The following is a 19984-nucleotide window of genomic DNA, read 5'->3' on the forward strand; positions in this document are numbered from 1 at the left end:
TTAATGTTTTACATTCGACAGTAAATACAATCGTTTGTATACGCGTAACATTTCTCAGTTTTCCACATAACAGTACAACCCCCACTAGGTCCTGTCCTCCTTTTCCAGGACCTGTGCTCTCCCGGGTCGGGGGGGCTTTTTGTTCGCTCTCACCTTCCCAGGTCAGGGGAGGGGGGTGGGGGCCGGCCTTCTTCTGGGGTGTTCGCGGTTCTCTCCATGCGTGTCGCGGCTGCCCTGTCTCTTGCCCTGTCACCCCCAGAAGGAAAAGTCACTCCTGCAACGCTAACTTCCACCAAGGGCCTGAGAGGTTTCTGCAGGCGGCAGGTCTTGCGGCCCCCACACACATTGTGCTATCACCTCCTGTTTGTAAAGACTTTACGCTGACAGATGATGTGTTTTAAAAAGTCCTGGCAGGATGCCGTAGGAAGGGCGGGCCAGAGGGGCTGCTGGCGGTGGTAGCGACCAACTTCTGCTTAAGCCGCCTTTAGACCTCCTTGCCTTTCTCTTAGGTTTAAAGCTAGCAGATGTTGAAAAGGCGATGAGGCCAGACTCAATTAAAGGAACTGTCTTTGAATGTTCAGAATCTTGACAGTATTACACATGGACTTGGCTCAGACTGACGCGGAAAGAGCTGCTCTCACATCCACGGGGGATTTGACAGACGCCCAGGAGGAAGGAATTAATTTTCATCTCTTAGGACAGTTCCCTACTCAGAGGAAGGTTCAGGTCTAAGCTGCTTAGGTAGGTTTTTTTTTTTTTTTAACAGAAGCTGTATAATAAATTTAAATGTGTAAATTCCCAGTGTTAAGTAACTGTGTTTGTGTAATAGGCACTTTTGTTCCAGCGTGTTGGCACTCTGGGTTCATGAAGATGAAATAACCCGTGGGCATTGAATATCCTGTCATGCGTTTAAGAGAGGCTTAAAGGGACTTGGTAACAAGAGTTTATGAAATGGTGTTCCTTGTTTACTTGGTAACTAGCTGGGCATGGTTTTGATGTTATATTCCAAGAAGTGCATATAAGCTTTGACGCAACTTCATTTGATGCAACATCCACTGTAGCTTTTTTTCTTTCCACCTATGACATGCTATATTTAATGACGCCTATGATATTTAATGTATAATCATCTGATTTTTAATTATGCTGAGTCTGTCTAGTTTTAAATTTGAGTTTTCAGATGGATGGGACACTAAATAATAAAATGTCTACTAAAGTCTTCAGGCAATCATTTATTCACAAATTTGGACAGCACTAGAAAGTTCCATAGAAATCTTATTCTGACAGTTATGTAATATATTTTATGCTTACTAAAATAATAAATTTCCTTTCGTGAGTCTTTGAAGTTTGAGGCTCAATCCCCAGCATAAGTCAGAGCTGAGCAGTACATTGGATATATATGTGTGTGTATATATATATACATATATATGTATATATATATAAATTATATATATGTAAATTATGTAAACATTTTGGATTACAGTTTTAGTTTATTTTAAATTATTCATGGTGCCTTTTTTTTTTATGAAATCAGGCACGTTCAGGGTGATATGCCCATAGACAGTACCCTTCCTTTTAATTAATATGAAAGTAAACATTACAACTCATACACATTTTAGCCTGCCTTCCAGATAGGTAGTGGTAAATAAATTCATGCTGAAATAATCATTTCTTTTTTTTTAATATTTATTTTATTCCCTTTTGTTGTTTTATTGTTGTAGTTATTATTGTTGTTGTCATTGTTGGATAGGACAGAGAGAAATGGAGAGAGGAGGGGAAGACAGAGAGGAGGAGAGAAAGATAGACACCTGCAGACCTGCTTCACTGCCTGTGAAGCGACTCCCCTGCAGGTGGGGAGCCGGTGAGCCGGGGTTCGAACCGGTATCCTTATGCCGGTCCTTGTGCTTTGCGCCACCTGCGCTTAAACTGCTGCGCTACAGCCCGACTCCCTGAAATAATCATTTCTTTCAGTTCACCTTGAGCTATTACTGCTCTTAACCTCTAATTTACGAATTATTGAAACCTTACTTTGAGTTTTTTAAGTCCATTTAATAGTCTTTTTTTTTAAAAAAAAAAAAGTTTATTTTAATGATAAAAAGAGAGCGGGGGTGGAGAGAAAACCAGAACATCACTCTGTATTTGCTTCCCTTAGAATATTGCACATAAGATGTAGCCAGTGCTTTATTCACTATGCCACCTCCCAAGCCACTCATATTTTATTCTTAGTTTAAAAGATATATCTAGAAGGAATTAGAATCTAGAAACGATTAGAAATGTTCGAAACGGGAGTTGGGCGGTAGCACAGCGGGTTAAGTGCACATGCCAAAGCGCCAGGATCCATGTAAGGGTCTCGGTTTGAGCCCGAGGCTTCCCATCTGCAGGGGTGGGAGGAGGTCGCTTCACAAGAAGTAAAGCAGATCTGCAGGTGTCTATCTTTCTCTCCCCCTCTCTGTCCTCCCTTCCCCTCTCAAGTCCTCTCTGTCCTATTGAACAACAACGATAAACACCACCTTCCCAGTCGAAAAACACCACCTTCCCAGTCACCTTCCAGAACACAATGCTTTGTGAAGAAACTTACTTCACTTCAGAGCAAGTTTGAAAATGTAAATCCTGAAGCTAGATAGTGGCACACCCAGTTGTTACTATGTTACCATGTCCAAGGACCTGGTTCAAGTCCCTGCTCCCTACTTGCAGGAAGCATGTCTGCTGGTCTCTGTATTTCTCTCTACCTTCTCAGTTTCTCTCTATTCTCTCACATTAAAAAGGAAGGGGAAAAAAAGGATAAAATGATCACTGGGAGTGGTGGAATCATTGTACAGGCACAAGCCCCAGCCATAACCCTGATGGCAATTTAAAAAAAAAAAAAGGGAAGGGGGTGGCCAGGCGATAGCACAGCGGGTTAAGCGCAAATGGCATATAGCGCAAGGACCAGTGTAAGGATCCTGGTTCGAGCCCCTGGCTCCCCACCTGCAGGGGGTCACTTCACAAGCAATAAAATGGGTCTTCAGGTGTCTGTCTTTCTCTCCCCCATCTATCTTCCCCTCCTCTCTTGATTTCTCTCTGTCCTATCCAACAACAACAACAATAACAACGGTAAACAACAAGTGCAACAAAAGGGGAAAAAAATAGCCTCCAGGAGCAGTGGATTTGTATTGCAGGCACTGAGCCCCAGTGATAACCCTGGAGGCAAAAAATAAATAAAAAATAAAACGAAAAAAAAAAAAAGGAAGGAAGGAAGAACAAAGGAGAAAGAAAACATAAATCTTATGTTGTACCACAAATTGCCTCTGAGTTTTCAATCCTTGATACTGGTTTTACAACTTGAAACATATAAGTCCAATACTCCTGCACATTGTGGCCATTTCAATATTTGTAGGGCAGTTGCCATGACTGGAACATATTACTCTGGTTTTCACCAGCACTAGCTTTTATTTGGCATCTCAATGTATTGTCACAGGACTAGCCATGACAGTGTTTTTAAATGAAAAATACATTTCATTCAGAGTTGATAATAGTTTGACTTCTGTGGAAATCAGCATTTACCATAATTGAGAATCTATTGTTGTTTAGTTAAAAAGTCTTCAGATCACAAGTAACAGTTATGCCATATAGATTTTGGAAAGTGATATAATCATTTCTATTTGAGCATAAGAAAATATGAATAAATGAGATTAAAAAGCTGAGTCATCTGCTCTGACCTGGACAGAAATTGTAATGATTGGCAGGTTATGTGGAAAATCTCCTAAGCCTCTGATAATCTCCTTATCCACCTTCCTTAGTCTTGTAAATTAAAGTATCAGGAATTTGTGGGAGGTGAGATAGTTGTTAGAGGTTGCTAGAAAATGACCATTATATAAGTCTCTCTCTCTCTCTCTCTCTCTCTCTCTCTATATATATATATATATATATATATATATATATAATTTTTTCTGTTAGTATAGATATATATTCTGAACACTCCTTGCTTTATATTCCAGTGTATTTATTAGATTACCTTTAACATTCATTTCCATACTATGGACTCTCCCTAAAGTGAACATAACATGTACTTTCCTTAATTTTATAGCATTATTTCTTTAGCACATAGGAAATGGATGAAAATAAAAAAACTGATTCAAAAGAAAGTGGAGAATATGAAGATGACTTTGAGAAGGACTTGGAATGGTTAATTAATGAAAAAGAAAGAAGTGATGCCAGCATAATAGAGGTATATGTAAATTACCAGCAATATCCACAGTGATTACAGTAACAAAGTGCTTTGTAATTCTTTGTAAATCTTTGTAATTCTTGAAAAGTTTCACTTATGGGGCCAGGGAGATAGTTCAGTGTTAGAGCATAGGACTTTGTATGCATGGGGCCCTAGAGGCTTCTGTTCAATTCCCAGCACTGCCATAGGCCATACTTCAGTAGTGCTCTGGTCTCTCTTTCTCTCATAAAGATAAATACATACATGAATAAATCTTAAAATAGAGATTTTTGTTTTTGTATTATTGCACATTTAAACCTCACAAAACTCCTTTGGTAAGCATAAAACAAATAGGGTAAACATCTACTATGGAAAGATGAGACACTATACCCATATGTCAACAGCCATACTATAAACCACTAACACCCTCCAGTAAGATAGGGAAAAAGGAGTTCTATTCATCTATAAAAAATACAAAATAAAAAAAAAAGTGGGAGTCAGGCAGTAGTGCATCAGTTTAAGCACAGGACCAGCAGAAGGGTCCTCGTTCCAGCCCCAGGCTCCCCACCTGCAGGGGAGTCGCTTCATAGGCAGGTCTGCAGGTGTCTATCTTTCTCTCATCTCTGTCTTCCCCTTCTCTCTCCATTTCTCTCTGTCCTATCCAACAACAGCGACGACAATAACTACAACAATAAAACAACAAGGGCTACAAAAGGGAATAAATAAAGTGACCATTTAAAAAAAATGAAAAGAGAGTAGGTAGGTATCAGAGTAGATTAGCTTGAAACAGGGTCTTCTGAGTGGAAAGATATGATATCCAAAACACACAGAGATAGAATTAGAGAAGTGATCATGATTTGTTTTATTTATTTACCTATTCAAAAAATATTAATGATCATCTCCCATACATCAGAGATAGCTCTCATGTACCTTTCTTCTTTCTTTTGAGGCTGATAGAGACAGGAATGAGAGGGTGGAAGTAAATATCATAATGGTTATGCAAAGAGACTCTCATGCCTGATTCCAAAGTCCCAGGTTCAGGTTCAGTCCTCTGCACCACTATCAGCCAGAAAAAAAGAGAGAGAGAAGACAGTAATAGGGGGCGATTTCACTGCAAGAAATAGTGGTTTTATTTATTTAGTTGTGAGGGTTTTTTTTTTTTAAAGATTTTATTTATTTAATGAGAAATATAGGAGGAGAGAAAAAGAGTCAGACATCACTCTGGTACATGTGCTGCCGGGGATTGAACTCAGGACCTCATGCTTGAGAGTCCGATGCTTTTATCCACTGTGCCACCTCCCAGACCACTAGTTGTGAGTTTTAAAAGAATGAAAACCAATGGGGAATTCAGAAACAGATATCATAGGAATGAACCAAAGAAATATATAAGGCTAAAGGCAACAGCTACACTGCATAGATCATAATTATTTGGTTGTGATTTTAATAGACTAGGTTTGCTTCTCATACATCTAACATTGTTGTTCAGAATAGGAAGGGGAGGCAGGCTGTCAGAAAAAAGATAACATGAGAGCAAGTAAAAGGAAGAGAGTTTTAAGAGGTTGAAGAATGCAGCAAATAGTAGCTCCCACAGAACTGTTTTGAGTGGGAGAAGAAAAAAATTACATTGTCAGGATCAGGAGTGAAGTGTTTGATAACAGGTGAGGATGTGTGTATCAGTAAATGGAGACATGCTAAGAAAGAAACCTTTAGTTAGGAACAGAAGATGTGATGTGTTTTGTGATGTAATGTGATAATAGTGGTTTATAGATTGTGAATAATTAGTGGAAAAAATATAGAGCAAACTATATGATGATGTTTCAGATAGATTATTGAAGCTTTGAGGATAGTTGACAAAGGCAAATCTGACCTAAAAATTGACCTGAAAAAAAAAATCGAGAAAACAGCAGCAATAATCTGTAAGTATTATAAGACTATCAAAATGATTAAGACTTGACCATGGTTCTACGAGAAAGATATAATTTTTTTGAAGAATACAAATATAAGGAGAAAACACTTTTTAAAAAAAAAGATAGAGGAAGAGGCAGAAAGAAAGAGAGATGTGTGAGAGAGAAAGAGACTATAGCACCAAAGCTTCCTTCAATGTAGTAAAAGCTAGCCTCAAACCTGGTTTGTGTGCATGGCAAAGCAGTGCACTATCCAAGTGAATTATTTCAAAGGCCCAGGGAAAATATCTTTTAAAAATACTCCTTAGTAATGTAAAAGGGAGGAAATCCTTAAGAGGGGGTAATGTTGAAAAAATATTATTTATAATTATCTTTTCATGATACACATAAATTATACTCTTTTATAATATATTTATTTATTTTTCCTTTTGTTGCCCTTGTTTTTTAAATTGTTTTTGTAGTTATTATTATTGTTGTCGTCGTTGTTGGACAGGACAGAGAGAAATGGAGAGAGGAGGGGAAGACGGAGGAGGAGGACAGATAGACACCTGCAGACCTGCTTCACCACCTGTGAAGCAACTCCCCTGCAGGTGGGGAACCGGGGCTCGAACCAGAATCCTTACGCCAGTCCTTGCACTTCACGCCACATGCGCTTAACCTGCTGAGCTACCACCCGACTCCCACAAATTATACTTCTAATTGTGAGCCGGATGGTGGTGCAGTGGGTTAAGCACATGCACATGGCGCAAAGTGCACAGACCGCCATCAGGATCCTGGCTAGAGCCCCCGGCTCCCCACCTGCGGGAGGGGGGGATCACTTCACAGGCTATGCAGCAGGTCTGCAGGTGTCTTTCTTTCCCCCTCCGTGTCTTCCCCTCCTCTCTCCATTTCTCTCTGTCCTATCCAACAACAATGACAGCAATAATAACAACAATGATGATAAACAACAAGGGCAACAAAAGGGAAAAATAAAATAAATACAAAAAAACTTTAAGGATTGCTATTGCACTTAGCAACATCAAATTCAAATTTAGAGTTAAAATCTCTGGAAGTGCTATGATCACACTCATGGGGTGCTCATAAATCTGAGATGAACTGTTATGAGCAAGAAGCCTGTGGATTTCCCCATTTATTAGACAAATTATGTTACTCTGAAAATCCATTTTGAGGGAAATGGGAGGTGGTGCACATGATACACTTCCTGCAAAGACCCCAGTTCAAATCTCTAATCCCCACCTGCAGGGGAGAAACTTTATGACTTGTGAAGCAGTGCTGCAGGTGTCTCTCCCTCCCCCTCCCTTTCCCCCTCCACTCTTTCCTCTCCTTTTCCCTTACCTTTTCCCCTTCTCTTAATTTATTTCTGTCCTATTAAATATAGAAAAAGAAATACATTTTGGATTAATTAGATATAAATGGAAACAGTATAGCCTCAATTTTACTGAAAAACTAAACCTCATATCTTCCTTTTTTAGATGGTCTGCAGGAATGAAGAAAATATTTACCAAGAATTTAAAGAGAATGAAACAGAAGTAGAACACACCAAGCAACTTTCTGATCCTGATGACTCTTTGAAGGACGAAGTTTCACCAAGAAGAAATGACTTCATTTCTGTACCAAGTAGCCAACCTCTGGATCCTGCATCAGATTCAGATAGTGAAAACTCTTTCCAGGAATCTAAATTGGAAATTCAGAATGACTTGGAAGAGGATGAGGATGAAGAAGTAAGGAGATATATTATGGAGAAAATTATACAAGCCAACAAGCTTTTGCAGAATCAAGAACCTGTGAATAATAAAAGGGAGAGAAAACTTAAATTCAAGGACAAATTAGTTGATTTAGAAGTTCCTCCACTGGAAGACAATGATATTTACAAAAACTCTTTTGAAGATGAAAGTAATATATCTGGAAAATTGTCACAGTTACATATTTCCAGTGAAATACAAGAAAATGTGCTTCTGTCACTTACTGGTGGAAGTTGTGAAGAAAACAAAGATGGAAAGATACTAGTAGAGAGAGATGGAAAATTTGAACTTCTGAATTTACAAGACATTGAGAGCCAGGGTTTTTTGTCCCCCCTTAATAATGTTCATAGTATAGAAAATGACCCACAGCAGGCATCGCCCAGGCCTTCCAGTCTGCCTGCTGGTGATGTCCAGAAAGAGAATCCTGAGGATCATATTCATTCTGCTGCTCACTCACCATCAGAAGAGCCAAGGGCCCTTCAGCCTTCACTTAATCCTAAGACTCAGTCAGACTCTGTCATCCACTTTGATAGAAATAAGGGAAGTGGGAAATATACTCATAAGACACAATCTGTTAATTTATCATTAGTGAGCTCAACATATTGTCTGTCCCCTCGACAAAAAGAACTGCAAAAACGGCTTGAACAAAAGAGGGAAAAACTAAAGAGAGAGGTGAGAGCATACACTGGCATTGTATTTAAAGTAGAATGTTGCTGTTTTATAAATGCAATGGGTATTGAAACAGTTCTTCAAAGTATTGCATGTATTTACTTGCTTTTTAGAAATGTTTCTAGATTAAGCAGTTATATATGGAACACCTTGATTACCTCAATCCTTTCTTGTAAGTATCCCAAAACATAGTAGTGGTTGATCTGTGTTAGTGCTATAAGAGGTGTCAGTGAAGACCTCATCTGATCCTTTCACTTTAAAGGAGAAACTCAGAGAAATGAAGTGACTGCTGAAAGTAATTTTGATGTGAGAGAGGTGAAAAGCAGATGTCAGATGGAAAAATGAAGGCACAACTTTATTGGTAATATAATGGGAGTCCGGCAATAGCGCAGTGGGTTAAGCACACATGGCGCAAAATGCAGGGACCAGCGTAAGGATCCCGGTAGCCCCCCACCTGCAGGGGAGTCGCTTCACAGGTGGTGAAGCAAGTCTGCAGATATCTATGTTTCTCTCCCCCTCTCTGTCTTCCCCTCCTCTCTCCATTTCTCTCTGTCCTATCCAACAACAACCACAACAATAATAAGTACAACAACGAAAAAACAAGGGCAACAAAAAGGAATAAATAAATAAATATTTTAAAAAAGAGGTAACATAGTGATGGATTATATTGTTCTGAAGTGCATGTGCTTCATCTGACTTCTAAGCATACACAAACATACAATTCCTTGGTTTCCATTTTAGGTTAAGAATAGAACCCAATAACATTAATGAAATGTCTATAAAATGCCAAATGTGGAGTCCAAATATCTTTTTTTGTTTGTCTGTAAAAAAAAAAAAAACTTTTATAGCTGAAATTTTGAGGTATTAAAACTGGTGAGTTTTCTCTAAATTACTGAAGTTCCTCAAATTCTCTGCTGGATATCTAATAGTAATAAGTAGAACCATGTAAATTGTATAACTGTAAAACCAAACCTGAGCAGAAACACTGATCGATAGCATTTTATAATTAGAAGAGACTTAAAACATCATTTAGGGGGAGTCGGGCTGTAGCGCAGCGGGTTAAGCGCAGGTGGCGCAAAGCACAAGGACCGGCATAAGGATCCCGGTTCGAACCCCGGCTCCCCACCTGCAGGGGAGTCGCTTCACAGGCGGTGAAGCAGGTCTGCAGGTGTCTATCTTTCTCTTCTCCTCTCTGTCTTCCCCTCCTCTCTCCATTTCTCTCTGTCCTATCCAACAACGACAACAACAATAATAACTACAACAATAAAACAAGGGCAACAAAAGGGAATAAATAAATAAAATAAATATTTTAAAAAAATAAAAAAAAACACATCATTTAGGAGGTTAGAAAACTAGTTCAGAAACTTTGTAAAGGTCACTCAACTTTCTATAGTAAAGTCAAAGTCAGAATCTCCAGTTCCTTGACACCCATTGAGAAATAGTATGTTAAATAAATATCCCATATATGTAGGGAATTATCAGGGAAATTTCTGACATTTAAATCAGCAACTCACACTATCAGAAAAAGGTGAGAAAATGAAGTTAGTGAGAATATGTAATCTAGATAGCACATTCAAGCAGGAATTTGAAAGGATGTATACTCAATAAAATGTTAATGGCTACTAAAATCCTAACATACTTCATTAACATGGCTCAGATACATCATAGCACACTTAATAAGGAAAATTGTGTATTTAAAAGATTTTATGCTGCTAACTGGGTATCTTTTTTTCTTTATTTTGTTCAATCCAAAAGAAGTAGAAGTATTTGGTATATTATCAAAATGTAAAGAAAGACCTCTATTGAATTCTATTATTTGAAGAAAACTTAAGCATGAATTATATAATTCAGTTCATTTAAATGCTATAGTTGGATCAGGGGAATAGCATAGCAATTTAAGCAATAGGCTTGAATATTCCAGGTTTAATCTCTGGCACTACCATATGCCAGAACTGAGTAGTATTCTGGTTAAAGAATACATGATAAAATTTTAGTATTGGAAGAGACCTAAGAACTTGTAGACTTAACTCTATTTTACAAATGAGAATATTAAGTCAACAGGTTTGCCTAATGTGTCATAATATGAAGACCAAATGAGTGTTAATCACTTCATATCTAGTTGCTGTTTCCACTGTGGCATGCTGGTTTGCTCCCAGGAGCTATTTGATAGCTTAATGTAACTGTTTTTAGTACCTCCCTCAACATTTAACTTGCTTTTATAACATTAGATGAATAATTCATATTTAAAGTTCAATTTGTTCTTATAGTTGTCTTAATGCTTTTTCTTTTAGTAAAATGTTACTTTATGAATAATACTAATTGAAATATGTTTTTAAACATTGTAATAAAGGTTTCAAACACATATAAAGGCACAATTAACCCCTACATCCAAATCATCAAGACTCAGAAGCCACTGAAATTTAAGGCTATTTGCTTCATCTCCTTTGTTTGCTGAACTATATTGAAAGCAAATATTAGCAACATCATTGTATACATCTTTTTGTAACCACAGTAACCTATATAGTAATTAGCAGAATGTATAATAATGTAAAAATGCTTAAGACACTGTACAACTATTTCTAAAATGTGTGAAGTTTTTTTTTGCATAACTATGATTTAAGGTGTTTAATAAAAGTGAACTAGGAAGTGGAGAGAACCAAGGAATTCCTGAACAGCATGAATTTTATATCTTTGTTAATATAAATGCTGTGTTCTTAGTCTAATTTATCTGAAAAACTTGATTTTCTCCTAAGCAAATTAGAGCCCCTGTTTTTTAAAAAGGAGATTCAATGTTCAAATGGAATATTTTAGAAGTACAGCATCCTAATTTCATATGTTCAAATATGCCTACCTTTGCTGATAACTGCTATGTAGTTTTGTTCATTTCTTATTATTGTCTGTTGATATTATTTCCACCAGGAAGAACAAAGAAAAATAGAAGAAGAGAAAGCAAAGAGAAAAGAGAATGATATGGTATTTAAAGCATGGTTGCAAAAGAAAAGAGAGCAGTTACTAGAAATGAGGAGAATTCAGCGAGCAAAACAAATTGAAGATATGAACAGTAGAGTAAGTTAAACTTCTGTTTGAGAAATAATTTCATATAGCAATGCAAGTTGAATTTATTTACCGAAAGGAGTCATAATATCAGGCTAAGACCTTATGGAAGAAGTAGGGAAGATGGGGGGGGGGTAGTGATCCAAGAAGTATACTTGCAAAAGATGCAGCATACATATATAAACATAATTTACAAAAGAAAAGTGGAATGCTTCCAATTCATTTTTCAAAGGTAGTAATATCTCAAGGAAAATCCAAACTTTCTAGAAATAATATTTTAAAAGTTTTCAGTTGGGGTCAAGGTCTGTAATTTGAAAATGTTACAAAGCATGGTTGGGTGGGTAAGAACTTCAGTTGCAAGCAGTTAGAAAAGGATTATTATAAAGGCAGAAATCATGCAAAGAAAGAGGCTTCCCAATATTGTGTTTGGTTAACATTGAAGGGCTAACCACAAGTGTTAATTGTCCTTGCAAAATCTTCTGCAAAGGTTGAAAGCAGTTCTCAACTGTTTGTAACTTCCCCTATGCAGTTTCCAGAAGACTATATGTAGGAGAGTTGACTTTTTGGCCTTTGCTATGGCAGGTTTCACTCTCCCAACTGTTTTAATATGTTTTTAAGTTCTGACCTTTCCATTATCCTCCTCTGGCTATCTTTAGTAGCCTCAGTTACTCTACCTTTCATGCTTAGATTTTGCCTCCTTCAGGAGTATAATTTTGATATTCAGTTAGGATACATATAATACATGCATACACACACACAAAATAGAAAAATTTTAGTTCATACGTGAATGTTTTAATAAATGAAGTTATCGCTGAATAGTAGAAGCTATTTGAGATCTAAATATCATGACCTAGAAGTACTTTGTCCATGATGAAACTGAATGGAAAAGATAACTCCCTTAATAAATCTTTAGCATGTAAATATAAGATCTGAAAGTATTTGGACCACACTAATAAAATTGGTTTTTTTTTTTTTTGTACCATATTATAAAAATGGGATATGTGTTCTTGTCGAATCCTTTAATAGGACCTCAGTAAAGTGGTTTTGGTTTATTTAAATTAAGTAAAGATTATTTTTGTAATCAACAGGAAAACAGAGATCCACAACAAGCTTTCCGATTATGGCTTAAAAAAAAACATGAAGAGCAGCTGAAAGAGAGAAAGACAGAAGAGCTACGAAAGCAAGAGGAATGCTTATTCTTCCTTAGAGGAACAGAAGGACGAGAGAGAGCATTTCAAAAGTAAGTTGAGGTGTAGGGCATTTCCTCCTCCTGGTCATTTTAGAAAGATATATAATCAGTGAACTTGAAAAAAATCTTTCTCTAACAATACATACTTTTCCATTTTAAATTCACATTTTGAAAAGATGTAAGATTCTTGTTTTTAAATAAGGGCTGGCAAGACAGCTCGTTTGGATAGTGTATACCTTGTCAGGTAACTCAGGATCTATCCCAGTACCCTCCCTCCACCTCCCCCTGGAGAACTGCAGGTGACTTGGTGCTATCTCTTAGTCTTCTGTCTCTGTCTTCTCCCTCTGTCTGTGTCTCTTAGGTTGAAAAAGTTAGCCTGGAGAAGTAAAGCCACAGAGATGACAAAAAAATAAAACAGTCCATTCAGGATGGGAAAATTGAAGATAAGATTTATAGATTTTATTTATTTTCATGTCAGGAGGGGAGACTCGAGCACTGCTCTCCTCTAACATATTCCATCTGTTTTCTCTGGAGCCAGAGGCATGAAAGTCTGGTGCGTTACTTCAGCACATCACACCAGTCCAAGAAAATTCTTTAGCTCTGTATATAGTATCTGTGCATTTCTATGTGTTTATTAGATGTTTTGTTCATTTTTTAAGAAAAAAGGACCAAAGTTTGGTTACAGCTTTTATATTGCTCTCAGAAAACTGAATAAATATTGCTTTTACCAATAACTTTTTATATAAAGGCAGGCTATGAAGAGACAAAATCATTTTGGACACATATTTTGGTGGTTTAAGGTAGATCTGATAGCTTTTCAGTGTAAGAATGCATCATCAGCCACTTGTGAGGCAGCTGATCCGACTTTACAGTTTTGTCAGCAAGTCTTAGAGAGCAAGTGAATATTGAGTTCAGTTGTTTTAATTTCTTACCTACTATCTTTCTGTTTACTGCCTCTTTCTCCCTTTACTTTTTAAAAAAAATACATATAGTCCTTTATTATAACAGAAGCAGTATATATGTACTGTAAAGATGGAGGGGGAAAGTAATTTTTTTCCATTTTTAAAAAATTTCTTTATTGGAGCATTAATGGTTTACCATCAACAGTTAAATACAATAGTTTGTACATGTGTAACATTGTACATTTCTAATTTTCCATAAAAGTAATTTTTATTATCCAGAAATAACTACTGTCACACTGTAGTGCATATGCTCTAGATATTTCTCTGTATGTATTTATAATTTTTGAACTACAAATTATAAATACTGCTCTGCAGTGTGATTTTGCATAATTATTTTACCTAACATCAAATTCAACCATGACTCAGTGTTTCCAAAGTTCATGTTTCCTAAATCTTTTTTACTCTAATACTTGATTACCTAGGCTTATTTATGAAAAAAAATTTATATATACCAGGTATATGTGTATACAGTTATTTTATTTTTCATGTTTAATTTTGTGCAGCCTCAACTTCACACATGCAATTTGACTGCACCAGGTAACTTTTTTCATTCAAATATATATTTATAAAGAGAATGAGAGACCACACACCTACCTGGGCAAATAAGCCTGAAAAATTTTAGTTACTCCTTTAATAATTTGTGCTGTAATTATAATATTTCAGTGTAGAGAATTATAATTTCCTTTATCTATACTAATAGCTTTATAGTAAGCCGAATGTATTCAGACTGATATTCAGCATATCTGATCATGTCTTTTTCTACAGATGGCTCAGAAGGAAACGGATAGAAAAACTAGCAGAACAACAAGCTGTCAAAGAGAGAGCTAGACAGCTCCGATTAGAAGCAAGGCGTTCTAAACAGTTTCATAACCACATGTATATGTCAGAAGGCAAATCTTTTCGTTTTACTGATCATTACAACTGAAGGTAATTAAATACCCATTTGCAAGTTGCAATCCTCATAATTTTGGATATCATTTTTTTATGGACCATGTGCTATGGTCATACTCTAAATTATGGAAATAGTATTTATCTTTTGGTGATGTTGACAGTATATTTATCATAAAATAAATGTCTTTTTTCACAGTTTTGAAATGTGTTATACCATCTAATAGTTCATGTAAGAAATTGAACAACAAATGAGTGCTATATTCCTTTCTAAATTATTTTCAGTATTTCTATTTGAAGAACACAAGGGAAAGATTCTGTTTTTTAAAAGTTCTGCTAAAATAATGAGAACAGAACATTTCATAAGGCAGGAGGGTTATCTCTTAAATAAGCTTGATTCAAGGCCTAATATAGAATTCTATTTACATCAAGTTAGAGTTTGAATAGCTGTGACAAACTGAATAATAGAATAGACAGATTTTTCTTTTTTTTCTATTTTATTTATTTGTTGTGATTAATAGTAGGTTACAAGATTCTAGAATCTTAGGACTATAGATTCTAGAATCTTAGAATTATAGGGACTAGTTCTATACCACACCCACCACATCCATACCCTGTGTCCTCACCCTCCCAATGGTAGCCACCATAGTTCTCAGAAAGCCTAAGAGACTATTTGGTTGTTCCTGTTTGTTTGTTTTCAGGTCACGTGTCCCAGTTCTCTAGATTCCACATATAAGTGAAACCACCTAGTAGTTGTCTTTCATCTATTTCACTAAACATAATCACTTCCATTTCCATTCTCTTTGTTCTGAAGGACATACCACTATATATTCATCCCATACCTTTATTTTTATTATTATTATTTATTTTAAGTTTTTTTATCTTTATTTATTTATCGGATAAAGACAGTCAGAAATCTAGAGGGGAGGAAGTGATAGAGAGGAACAGAAACAGAGAGACACTCACAGCCCTGCTTCACCACTTGTAAAACTTCCCCCTTGCAGGTGGGGACTGGGGGTTCGAACCTGGGTCCTTGTGCATTGTAACATGTGCACTCAACCAGGTGTGCCACAACCCAGACCTTATTTATTTTTATTGATACCAACATCATTACTAAGTCTTGGTGCCAGCACTATGAATCTACTGTCGTTGTTCACCTTTTTTTTTATTGTATTTTTTTATTTTAATGATTCTTTTTTTTTCTTATTAAAGAGATAGGAATTGAGAGGAGATGGGGAGAGAGAGGAGGAGACAAAAAAGAGACACCTGCAGACCTTCACCCCTGCAGGTGCAGAGCAGGGGCTTGAACCTGGGTCCTTGTGCATGACAATGTGTTTTCAACTGGGTATACCACTGTGTGGCCCCCTAATCCATAACCTCTTTAGCCTGTCATCTGTCTATAGACATTTAGGCTGCTTCCAGTCTTTGGCTATTGTAAATAATGTAGCTGTGAATAAAGGGGTGACTATATCCCTTTAGATTAGTGAGTGTCTTTTGGGATACCTAAGAGTGGTTCTTCTTCTAGCGTTTGCCCTTCTTCCGTAGCCAGTCAACAGCATCAGGTTGAGCCTGATGTAAAGTTTCGAGACCTCCTTTGAATCTGGAGAGGTGGCAGACATTGACTATGTGGGTCATAGTCTGTCTGTAGCCGCAGGGGCAGTTCGGGTCATCTCTGACTCCTCAGTGATGGAACACAGCGGCGCACCAGCCATGGCCTGTTCGATAGCGATTGAGGAGGGCCCAATCATAACGTGCTAGGTCAAAGCCGGGTTGACGCTTGCAGGGGTCTGTGATGAGGTGTTGACTGCCAACTCTGTTTCCAAGAGTATTGCTGGGTCATAAGACAATTACTTTTTAAAATTTGTTTAAGAGCTCTCTGTAGCCTTTCAGAAGGGCTGCACCAGTCTGCATTACCATCAGCAATGTAATCGAGTCCCATTCTTTCCACAACCTCACCAACACATATCATTTCCTGATTTGTTGATGTAGGCCATTCTCACAGTTGTGAGGTGAAATGTCAGTACAGTTTTGATTTGCATTTCTGTAATGACCAATGGAGTATTTCTTCATTATGTCTGTCAGTCATGTATATCTTCTTTAGAAAATATCTATTCAGTTCTTTTGCCCACCTTTTAATTGGGTTATTTTTGTTCCCTTTTGTTGAGCTGTGCCAGTTCTTTATAGATATTTGCTGTAAATTGCTTGTCTGATGTATGCTGTATAAATATCTTCTCCCAATTACTGGGTTGTCTGGTTATCCTTGTGTAGTTTGGTTTCGATGTGTAGAAGCCTTTTAGTTTGTTATGGTCCCATTTTTTTACTCTTGTTTTCATTTCACATACCCACAGGTCTTGAATCTCTAGACATCTTTGATGTTAAGATTCTGCAGTGTTTTCTTCTGTATATTTTAGTTTCTGATCTAATATCCAGATCTTTGATGCATTTTGATCTGATTTTGGTGCATGGTATTAAATGATAATCTAGTTTTACTTATTTATTTTTGCATATGACTGTCCAGTTGTTCCAGCACCAATTGTTGAAGAGATCTTCTTTTCCCCATTGAAATATTTTGGCCCCTTTGTCATATAATACAGGATTATATATGTGTAAGCTTATTTCTGGACTCTGAGTTCTGTTCCATTGATCTTGCTATCCATTTTTATTACAGTACCATGTTTTAAACATTAAAATTGCTCTGTAATTAATATAAGCTGAAGTTGGGAAGTGTGATACCTCCATTTTTTTTTTCTTAGAAGTGCTTTATTTGTGGTTTTTTGTGGTTCCATACAATTTTTTGGACGTGTTTGAATTATATTTTTCTTTAATTTTTTGTAACATTCAGCCATTTACTTTTTAAAAATTATCTTTATTTACTGGGTAGAGACAGCCAGAACTAGAGAGGGAAGGGGGTGATAGAAAGGAAGAGAGACAGAGAGACATCTGTAGCACTGGTTTACTACTTGCAAAGCTTTTTTCCTGCAGAGGGGGGACCAGGGGCTTGAACCCAAGTCCTTGTGCACTGTGCACTGAACCAGGTGTGTCACCACCCAGCCCTTGAATTTCATATTTTAAAAACAAATTTAGTTCTTTTTTTGACACTTTAATAATCAATGGCTCAATTGCTTCTGGTGGCATATATATATGTGTGTGTATATATATATACATATATGTATATATATATATATAGAGAGAGAGAGAGAGAGAGAGAGGCAGACACAGACAGACAGACAGGGTGTGTGTGTGTGTGTGTGTGTGTGTGTGTGTGTGTGTGTGTGAAAGACCCATGCAGCATTGGTATGCTACTTGCAAAGCTTCCCCAACTGCAAATGAATATGGGGGCTTGAAACTAGGTCCTAATGTATGGTAATGTGTGTACTCTATTTGGTGTGCCACTGCCCACTCATTGTATTTACTTACTTACTTTTTAAAATTTTCATTTATAAAATGGAAATATTGACAAGACTATAGGATAAGAGGGGTACATTTCTATACAATGCCCACACCCAAAGCTCTATAATCCCCTCCCTTGATAGCTTCCCTATTCTTTATGCCTCTGGGAATATGGACCCAGGATCATTATGGGGAGCAGAAGCTGAAAGGTCTGGCTTCTACAATTGTCTCTCTGCTGAACATGGGCATTGACAGGTCGATCCATACTCCCAGCCTATTTATTTTAAAAAGACAATTATGTATAGTCTTAGGTGATTTTATTTTCAGAATTACCCATTTCTTTTTTTTAAAATTTATTTCTTTATCAGAATTAGCCATTTCTTAGCTTACAATGTGCCTGTTACTATAAATTCTTAAAATTTATTTATTTGTTTACTGTATAGACAGAAACTGAGAATGGAGGGGAAGATAGACACTTACAGCCCTACTACACCACTCATGAAGCTTTCCCCTTGCAGATGGGGGCCAGGGGCTTGAACCTGGGGCCTTGTGCACTGTAATGTGTGCACTTAACCAAGTGTGCCACTGCTGGGCTCTCTGTAAACTCTTTACGAAAACGATTTGGTATAATTCTTACAAATAACACTGTTTTGTTTCAGTAAGTGTAATGCATAAAAAGGTTCATACCAGAATTTCATTACTTTTTAAGACTGAGTAACATTGCAATGGGTGTAGACTATACATTGTTTCTCCACTTATCCCTCAGAGGATGTCTAGCTTACTACCTTTAGGCTACTGGGAATAATGTTGCTATGAACAAGTATCTGAATCCCTGGTTTTGATTTTTTTTTTTTTTTGATTTGGCTATCTAAAAGTGAGATTGCTGCATCATATGGTTGTAATGTTTATTTTTTGCTACCAGTTACTGTACACTTCTTGTTCCCAGTAGACATCACCCCTTCCCCCAAAGAGACAGAGGGGAGAGAGAGAGAGAGAAGAAACACCACAGTACTGCTCTACTGCTTGTGAAGTTTGTCCTTTGTGCAGGGGCTCCCATGTAGTTGCCCAGGGCTCAGCTTGTGCATAGTAACTTGTGTGTTCTACCAGGTGAGTCTGGTTTTTAGATTTATTAATGAGAGAGAACAAGAACCATAGTATTACTGGCACATGCAGTGGGGAATGAACCTGGGACCTCATGCGTGAGAGCTCAACTTTTATCCATCTCACCACCTCCCGGGCCACTATATGCTATTTTTAAACTGCTACAGTATCTTCATATGCTATTTTAGATTCCCATTTGAACATAACACAGTTTCTTCATATTCTTGTCAAAATTGTTAGTTTTTTTTTTTTTTTGGCTAGTTATCTTAATAGATGTGAAGTGGTATTGTTTTTTTGTTTAACCAGAGCACTCCTCAGCTCTGGCTTACAGTGGTATGGAAGATTGAACCTGGGACTTTGGAGCCTCATGCATGAGAATATCTTTGCATAGCCATCATGCTATCTATCCCTGCCCCTAATTTTCTTTTTGCCTATTAGTGATGGGCTAGCATTTTTTGATGTGCTTATTGGTCACTCTATGTTTCTTCTATTTCAAGTTGAGTCCATTCAAGATATGGACTCCTTTGCACAAAACCAACATAAGAACCTGCTTTGCTAGAGCACTTATTAATGAGCTATAAAATAGCATTTTTTCCTAACATGTAACATTTAAAACAGCTCCTTCACTGATAGTATTTCCTCATGCCTTAGAGTCCAATGCTTTATCCACTGCGCCACCTCCTGGACCACTGATAGTATTTCCTTAAGCAACCCCCCACCACACACCCCTACTTAATTTTGCCTGTATGATGAATCCACGGTCATTTTGTCCCCCACCCCCATTTTAAGACTCAGAGAAATTGAGAAGGGAGGGAGAGATAGAGAGTAGGAGAGATACACTTGCATATCTGTTTCACCGGTTGAGGCTTCCTCTTGCAGCCACGTGGGGAGCAAGGGCTTGA

The 19984-nt window shown here is 37.2% G+C and overlaps 1 protein-coding gene across 6 annotated transcripts; it reads left to right on the forward strand.

Moving 5' to 3' along the window:
- The first annotated feature begins 233 nt into the window (after positions 1-233).
- CCDC181 (coiled-coil domain containing 181) lies at positions 234-19542 on the forward strand. Of its 6 annotated transcripts, XM_060197941.1 has the most exons (7): positions 235-741; positions 4064-4204; positions 7560-8501; positions 11418-11563; positions 12637-12792; positions 14469-14630; positions 19414-19542. In XM_060197941.1, the coding sequence occupies exons 2-6, from the start codon at positions 4088-4090 to the stop codon at positions 14626-14628; spliced, it is 1521 nt and encodes a 506-aa protein (XP_060053924.1). In that variant the 5' UTR covers positions 235-741; positions 4064-4087; the 3' UTR covers positions 14629-14630; positions 19414-19542. The 6 variants fall into 6 exon arrangements, with proteins under 6 accessions (XP_060053928.1, XP_060053924.1, XP_060053926.1 ...); XM_060197943.1 differs by lacking the exon at positions 19414-19542 and having other exon boundaries at positions 11418-11564; positions 12641-12792; positions 14469-14798; XM_060197942.1 differs by lacking the exon at positions 19414-19542 and having other exon boundaries at positions 4078-4204; positions 14469-14798.
- Positions 19543-19984: the final 442 nt, after the last annotated feature.

Source organism: Erinaceus europaeus, chromosome 9 (assembly GCF_950295315.1).
Source record: "Erinaceus europaeus chromosome 9, mEriEur2.1, whole genome shotgun sequence".
In the NCBI taxonomy this organism is placed as follows: Eukaryota; Metazoa; Chordata; class Mammalia; order Eulipotyphla; family Erinaceidae; genus Erinaceus; species Erinaceus europaeus.

Coding starts and splice junctions, on each gene's coding strand:
- CCDC181 (XM_060197941.1), top strand. CDS start 4,088: ATGGATGAAAATAAAAAAACTGATTCAAAAGAAAGTGGAGAATATGAA. Junction 8,502..11,417: donor GGGAAAAACTAAAGAGAGAG/GTGAGAGCATAC, acceptor TATTTCCACCAG/GAAGAACAAAGAAAAATAGA. Junction 11,564..12,636: donor ATTGAAGATATGAACAGTAG/AGTAAGTTAAAC, acceptor TTTTTGTAATCA/ACAGGAAAACAGAGATCCAC.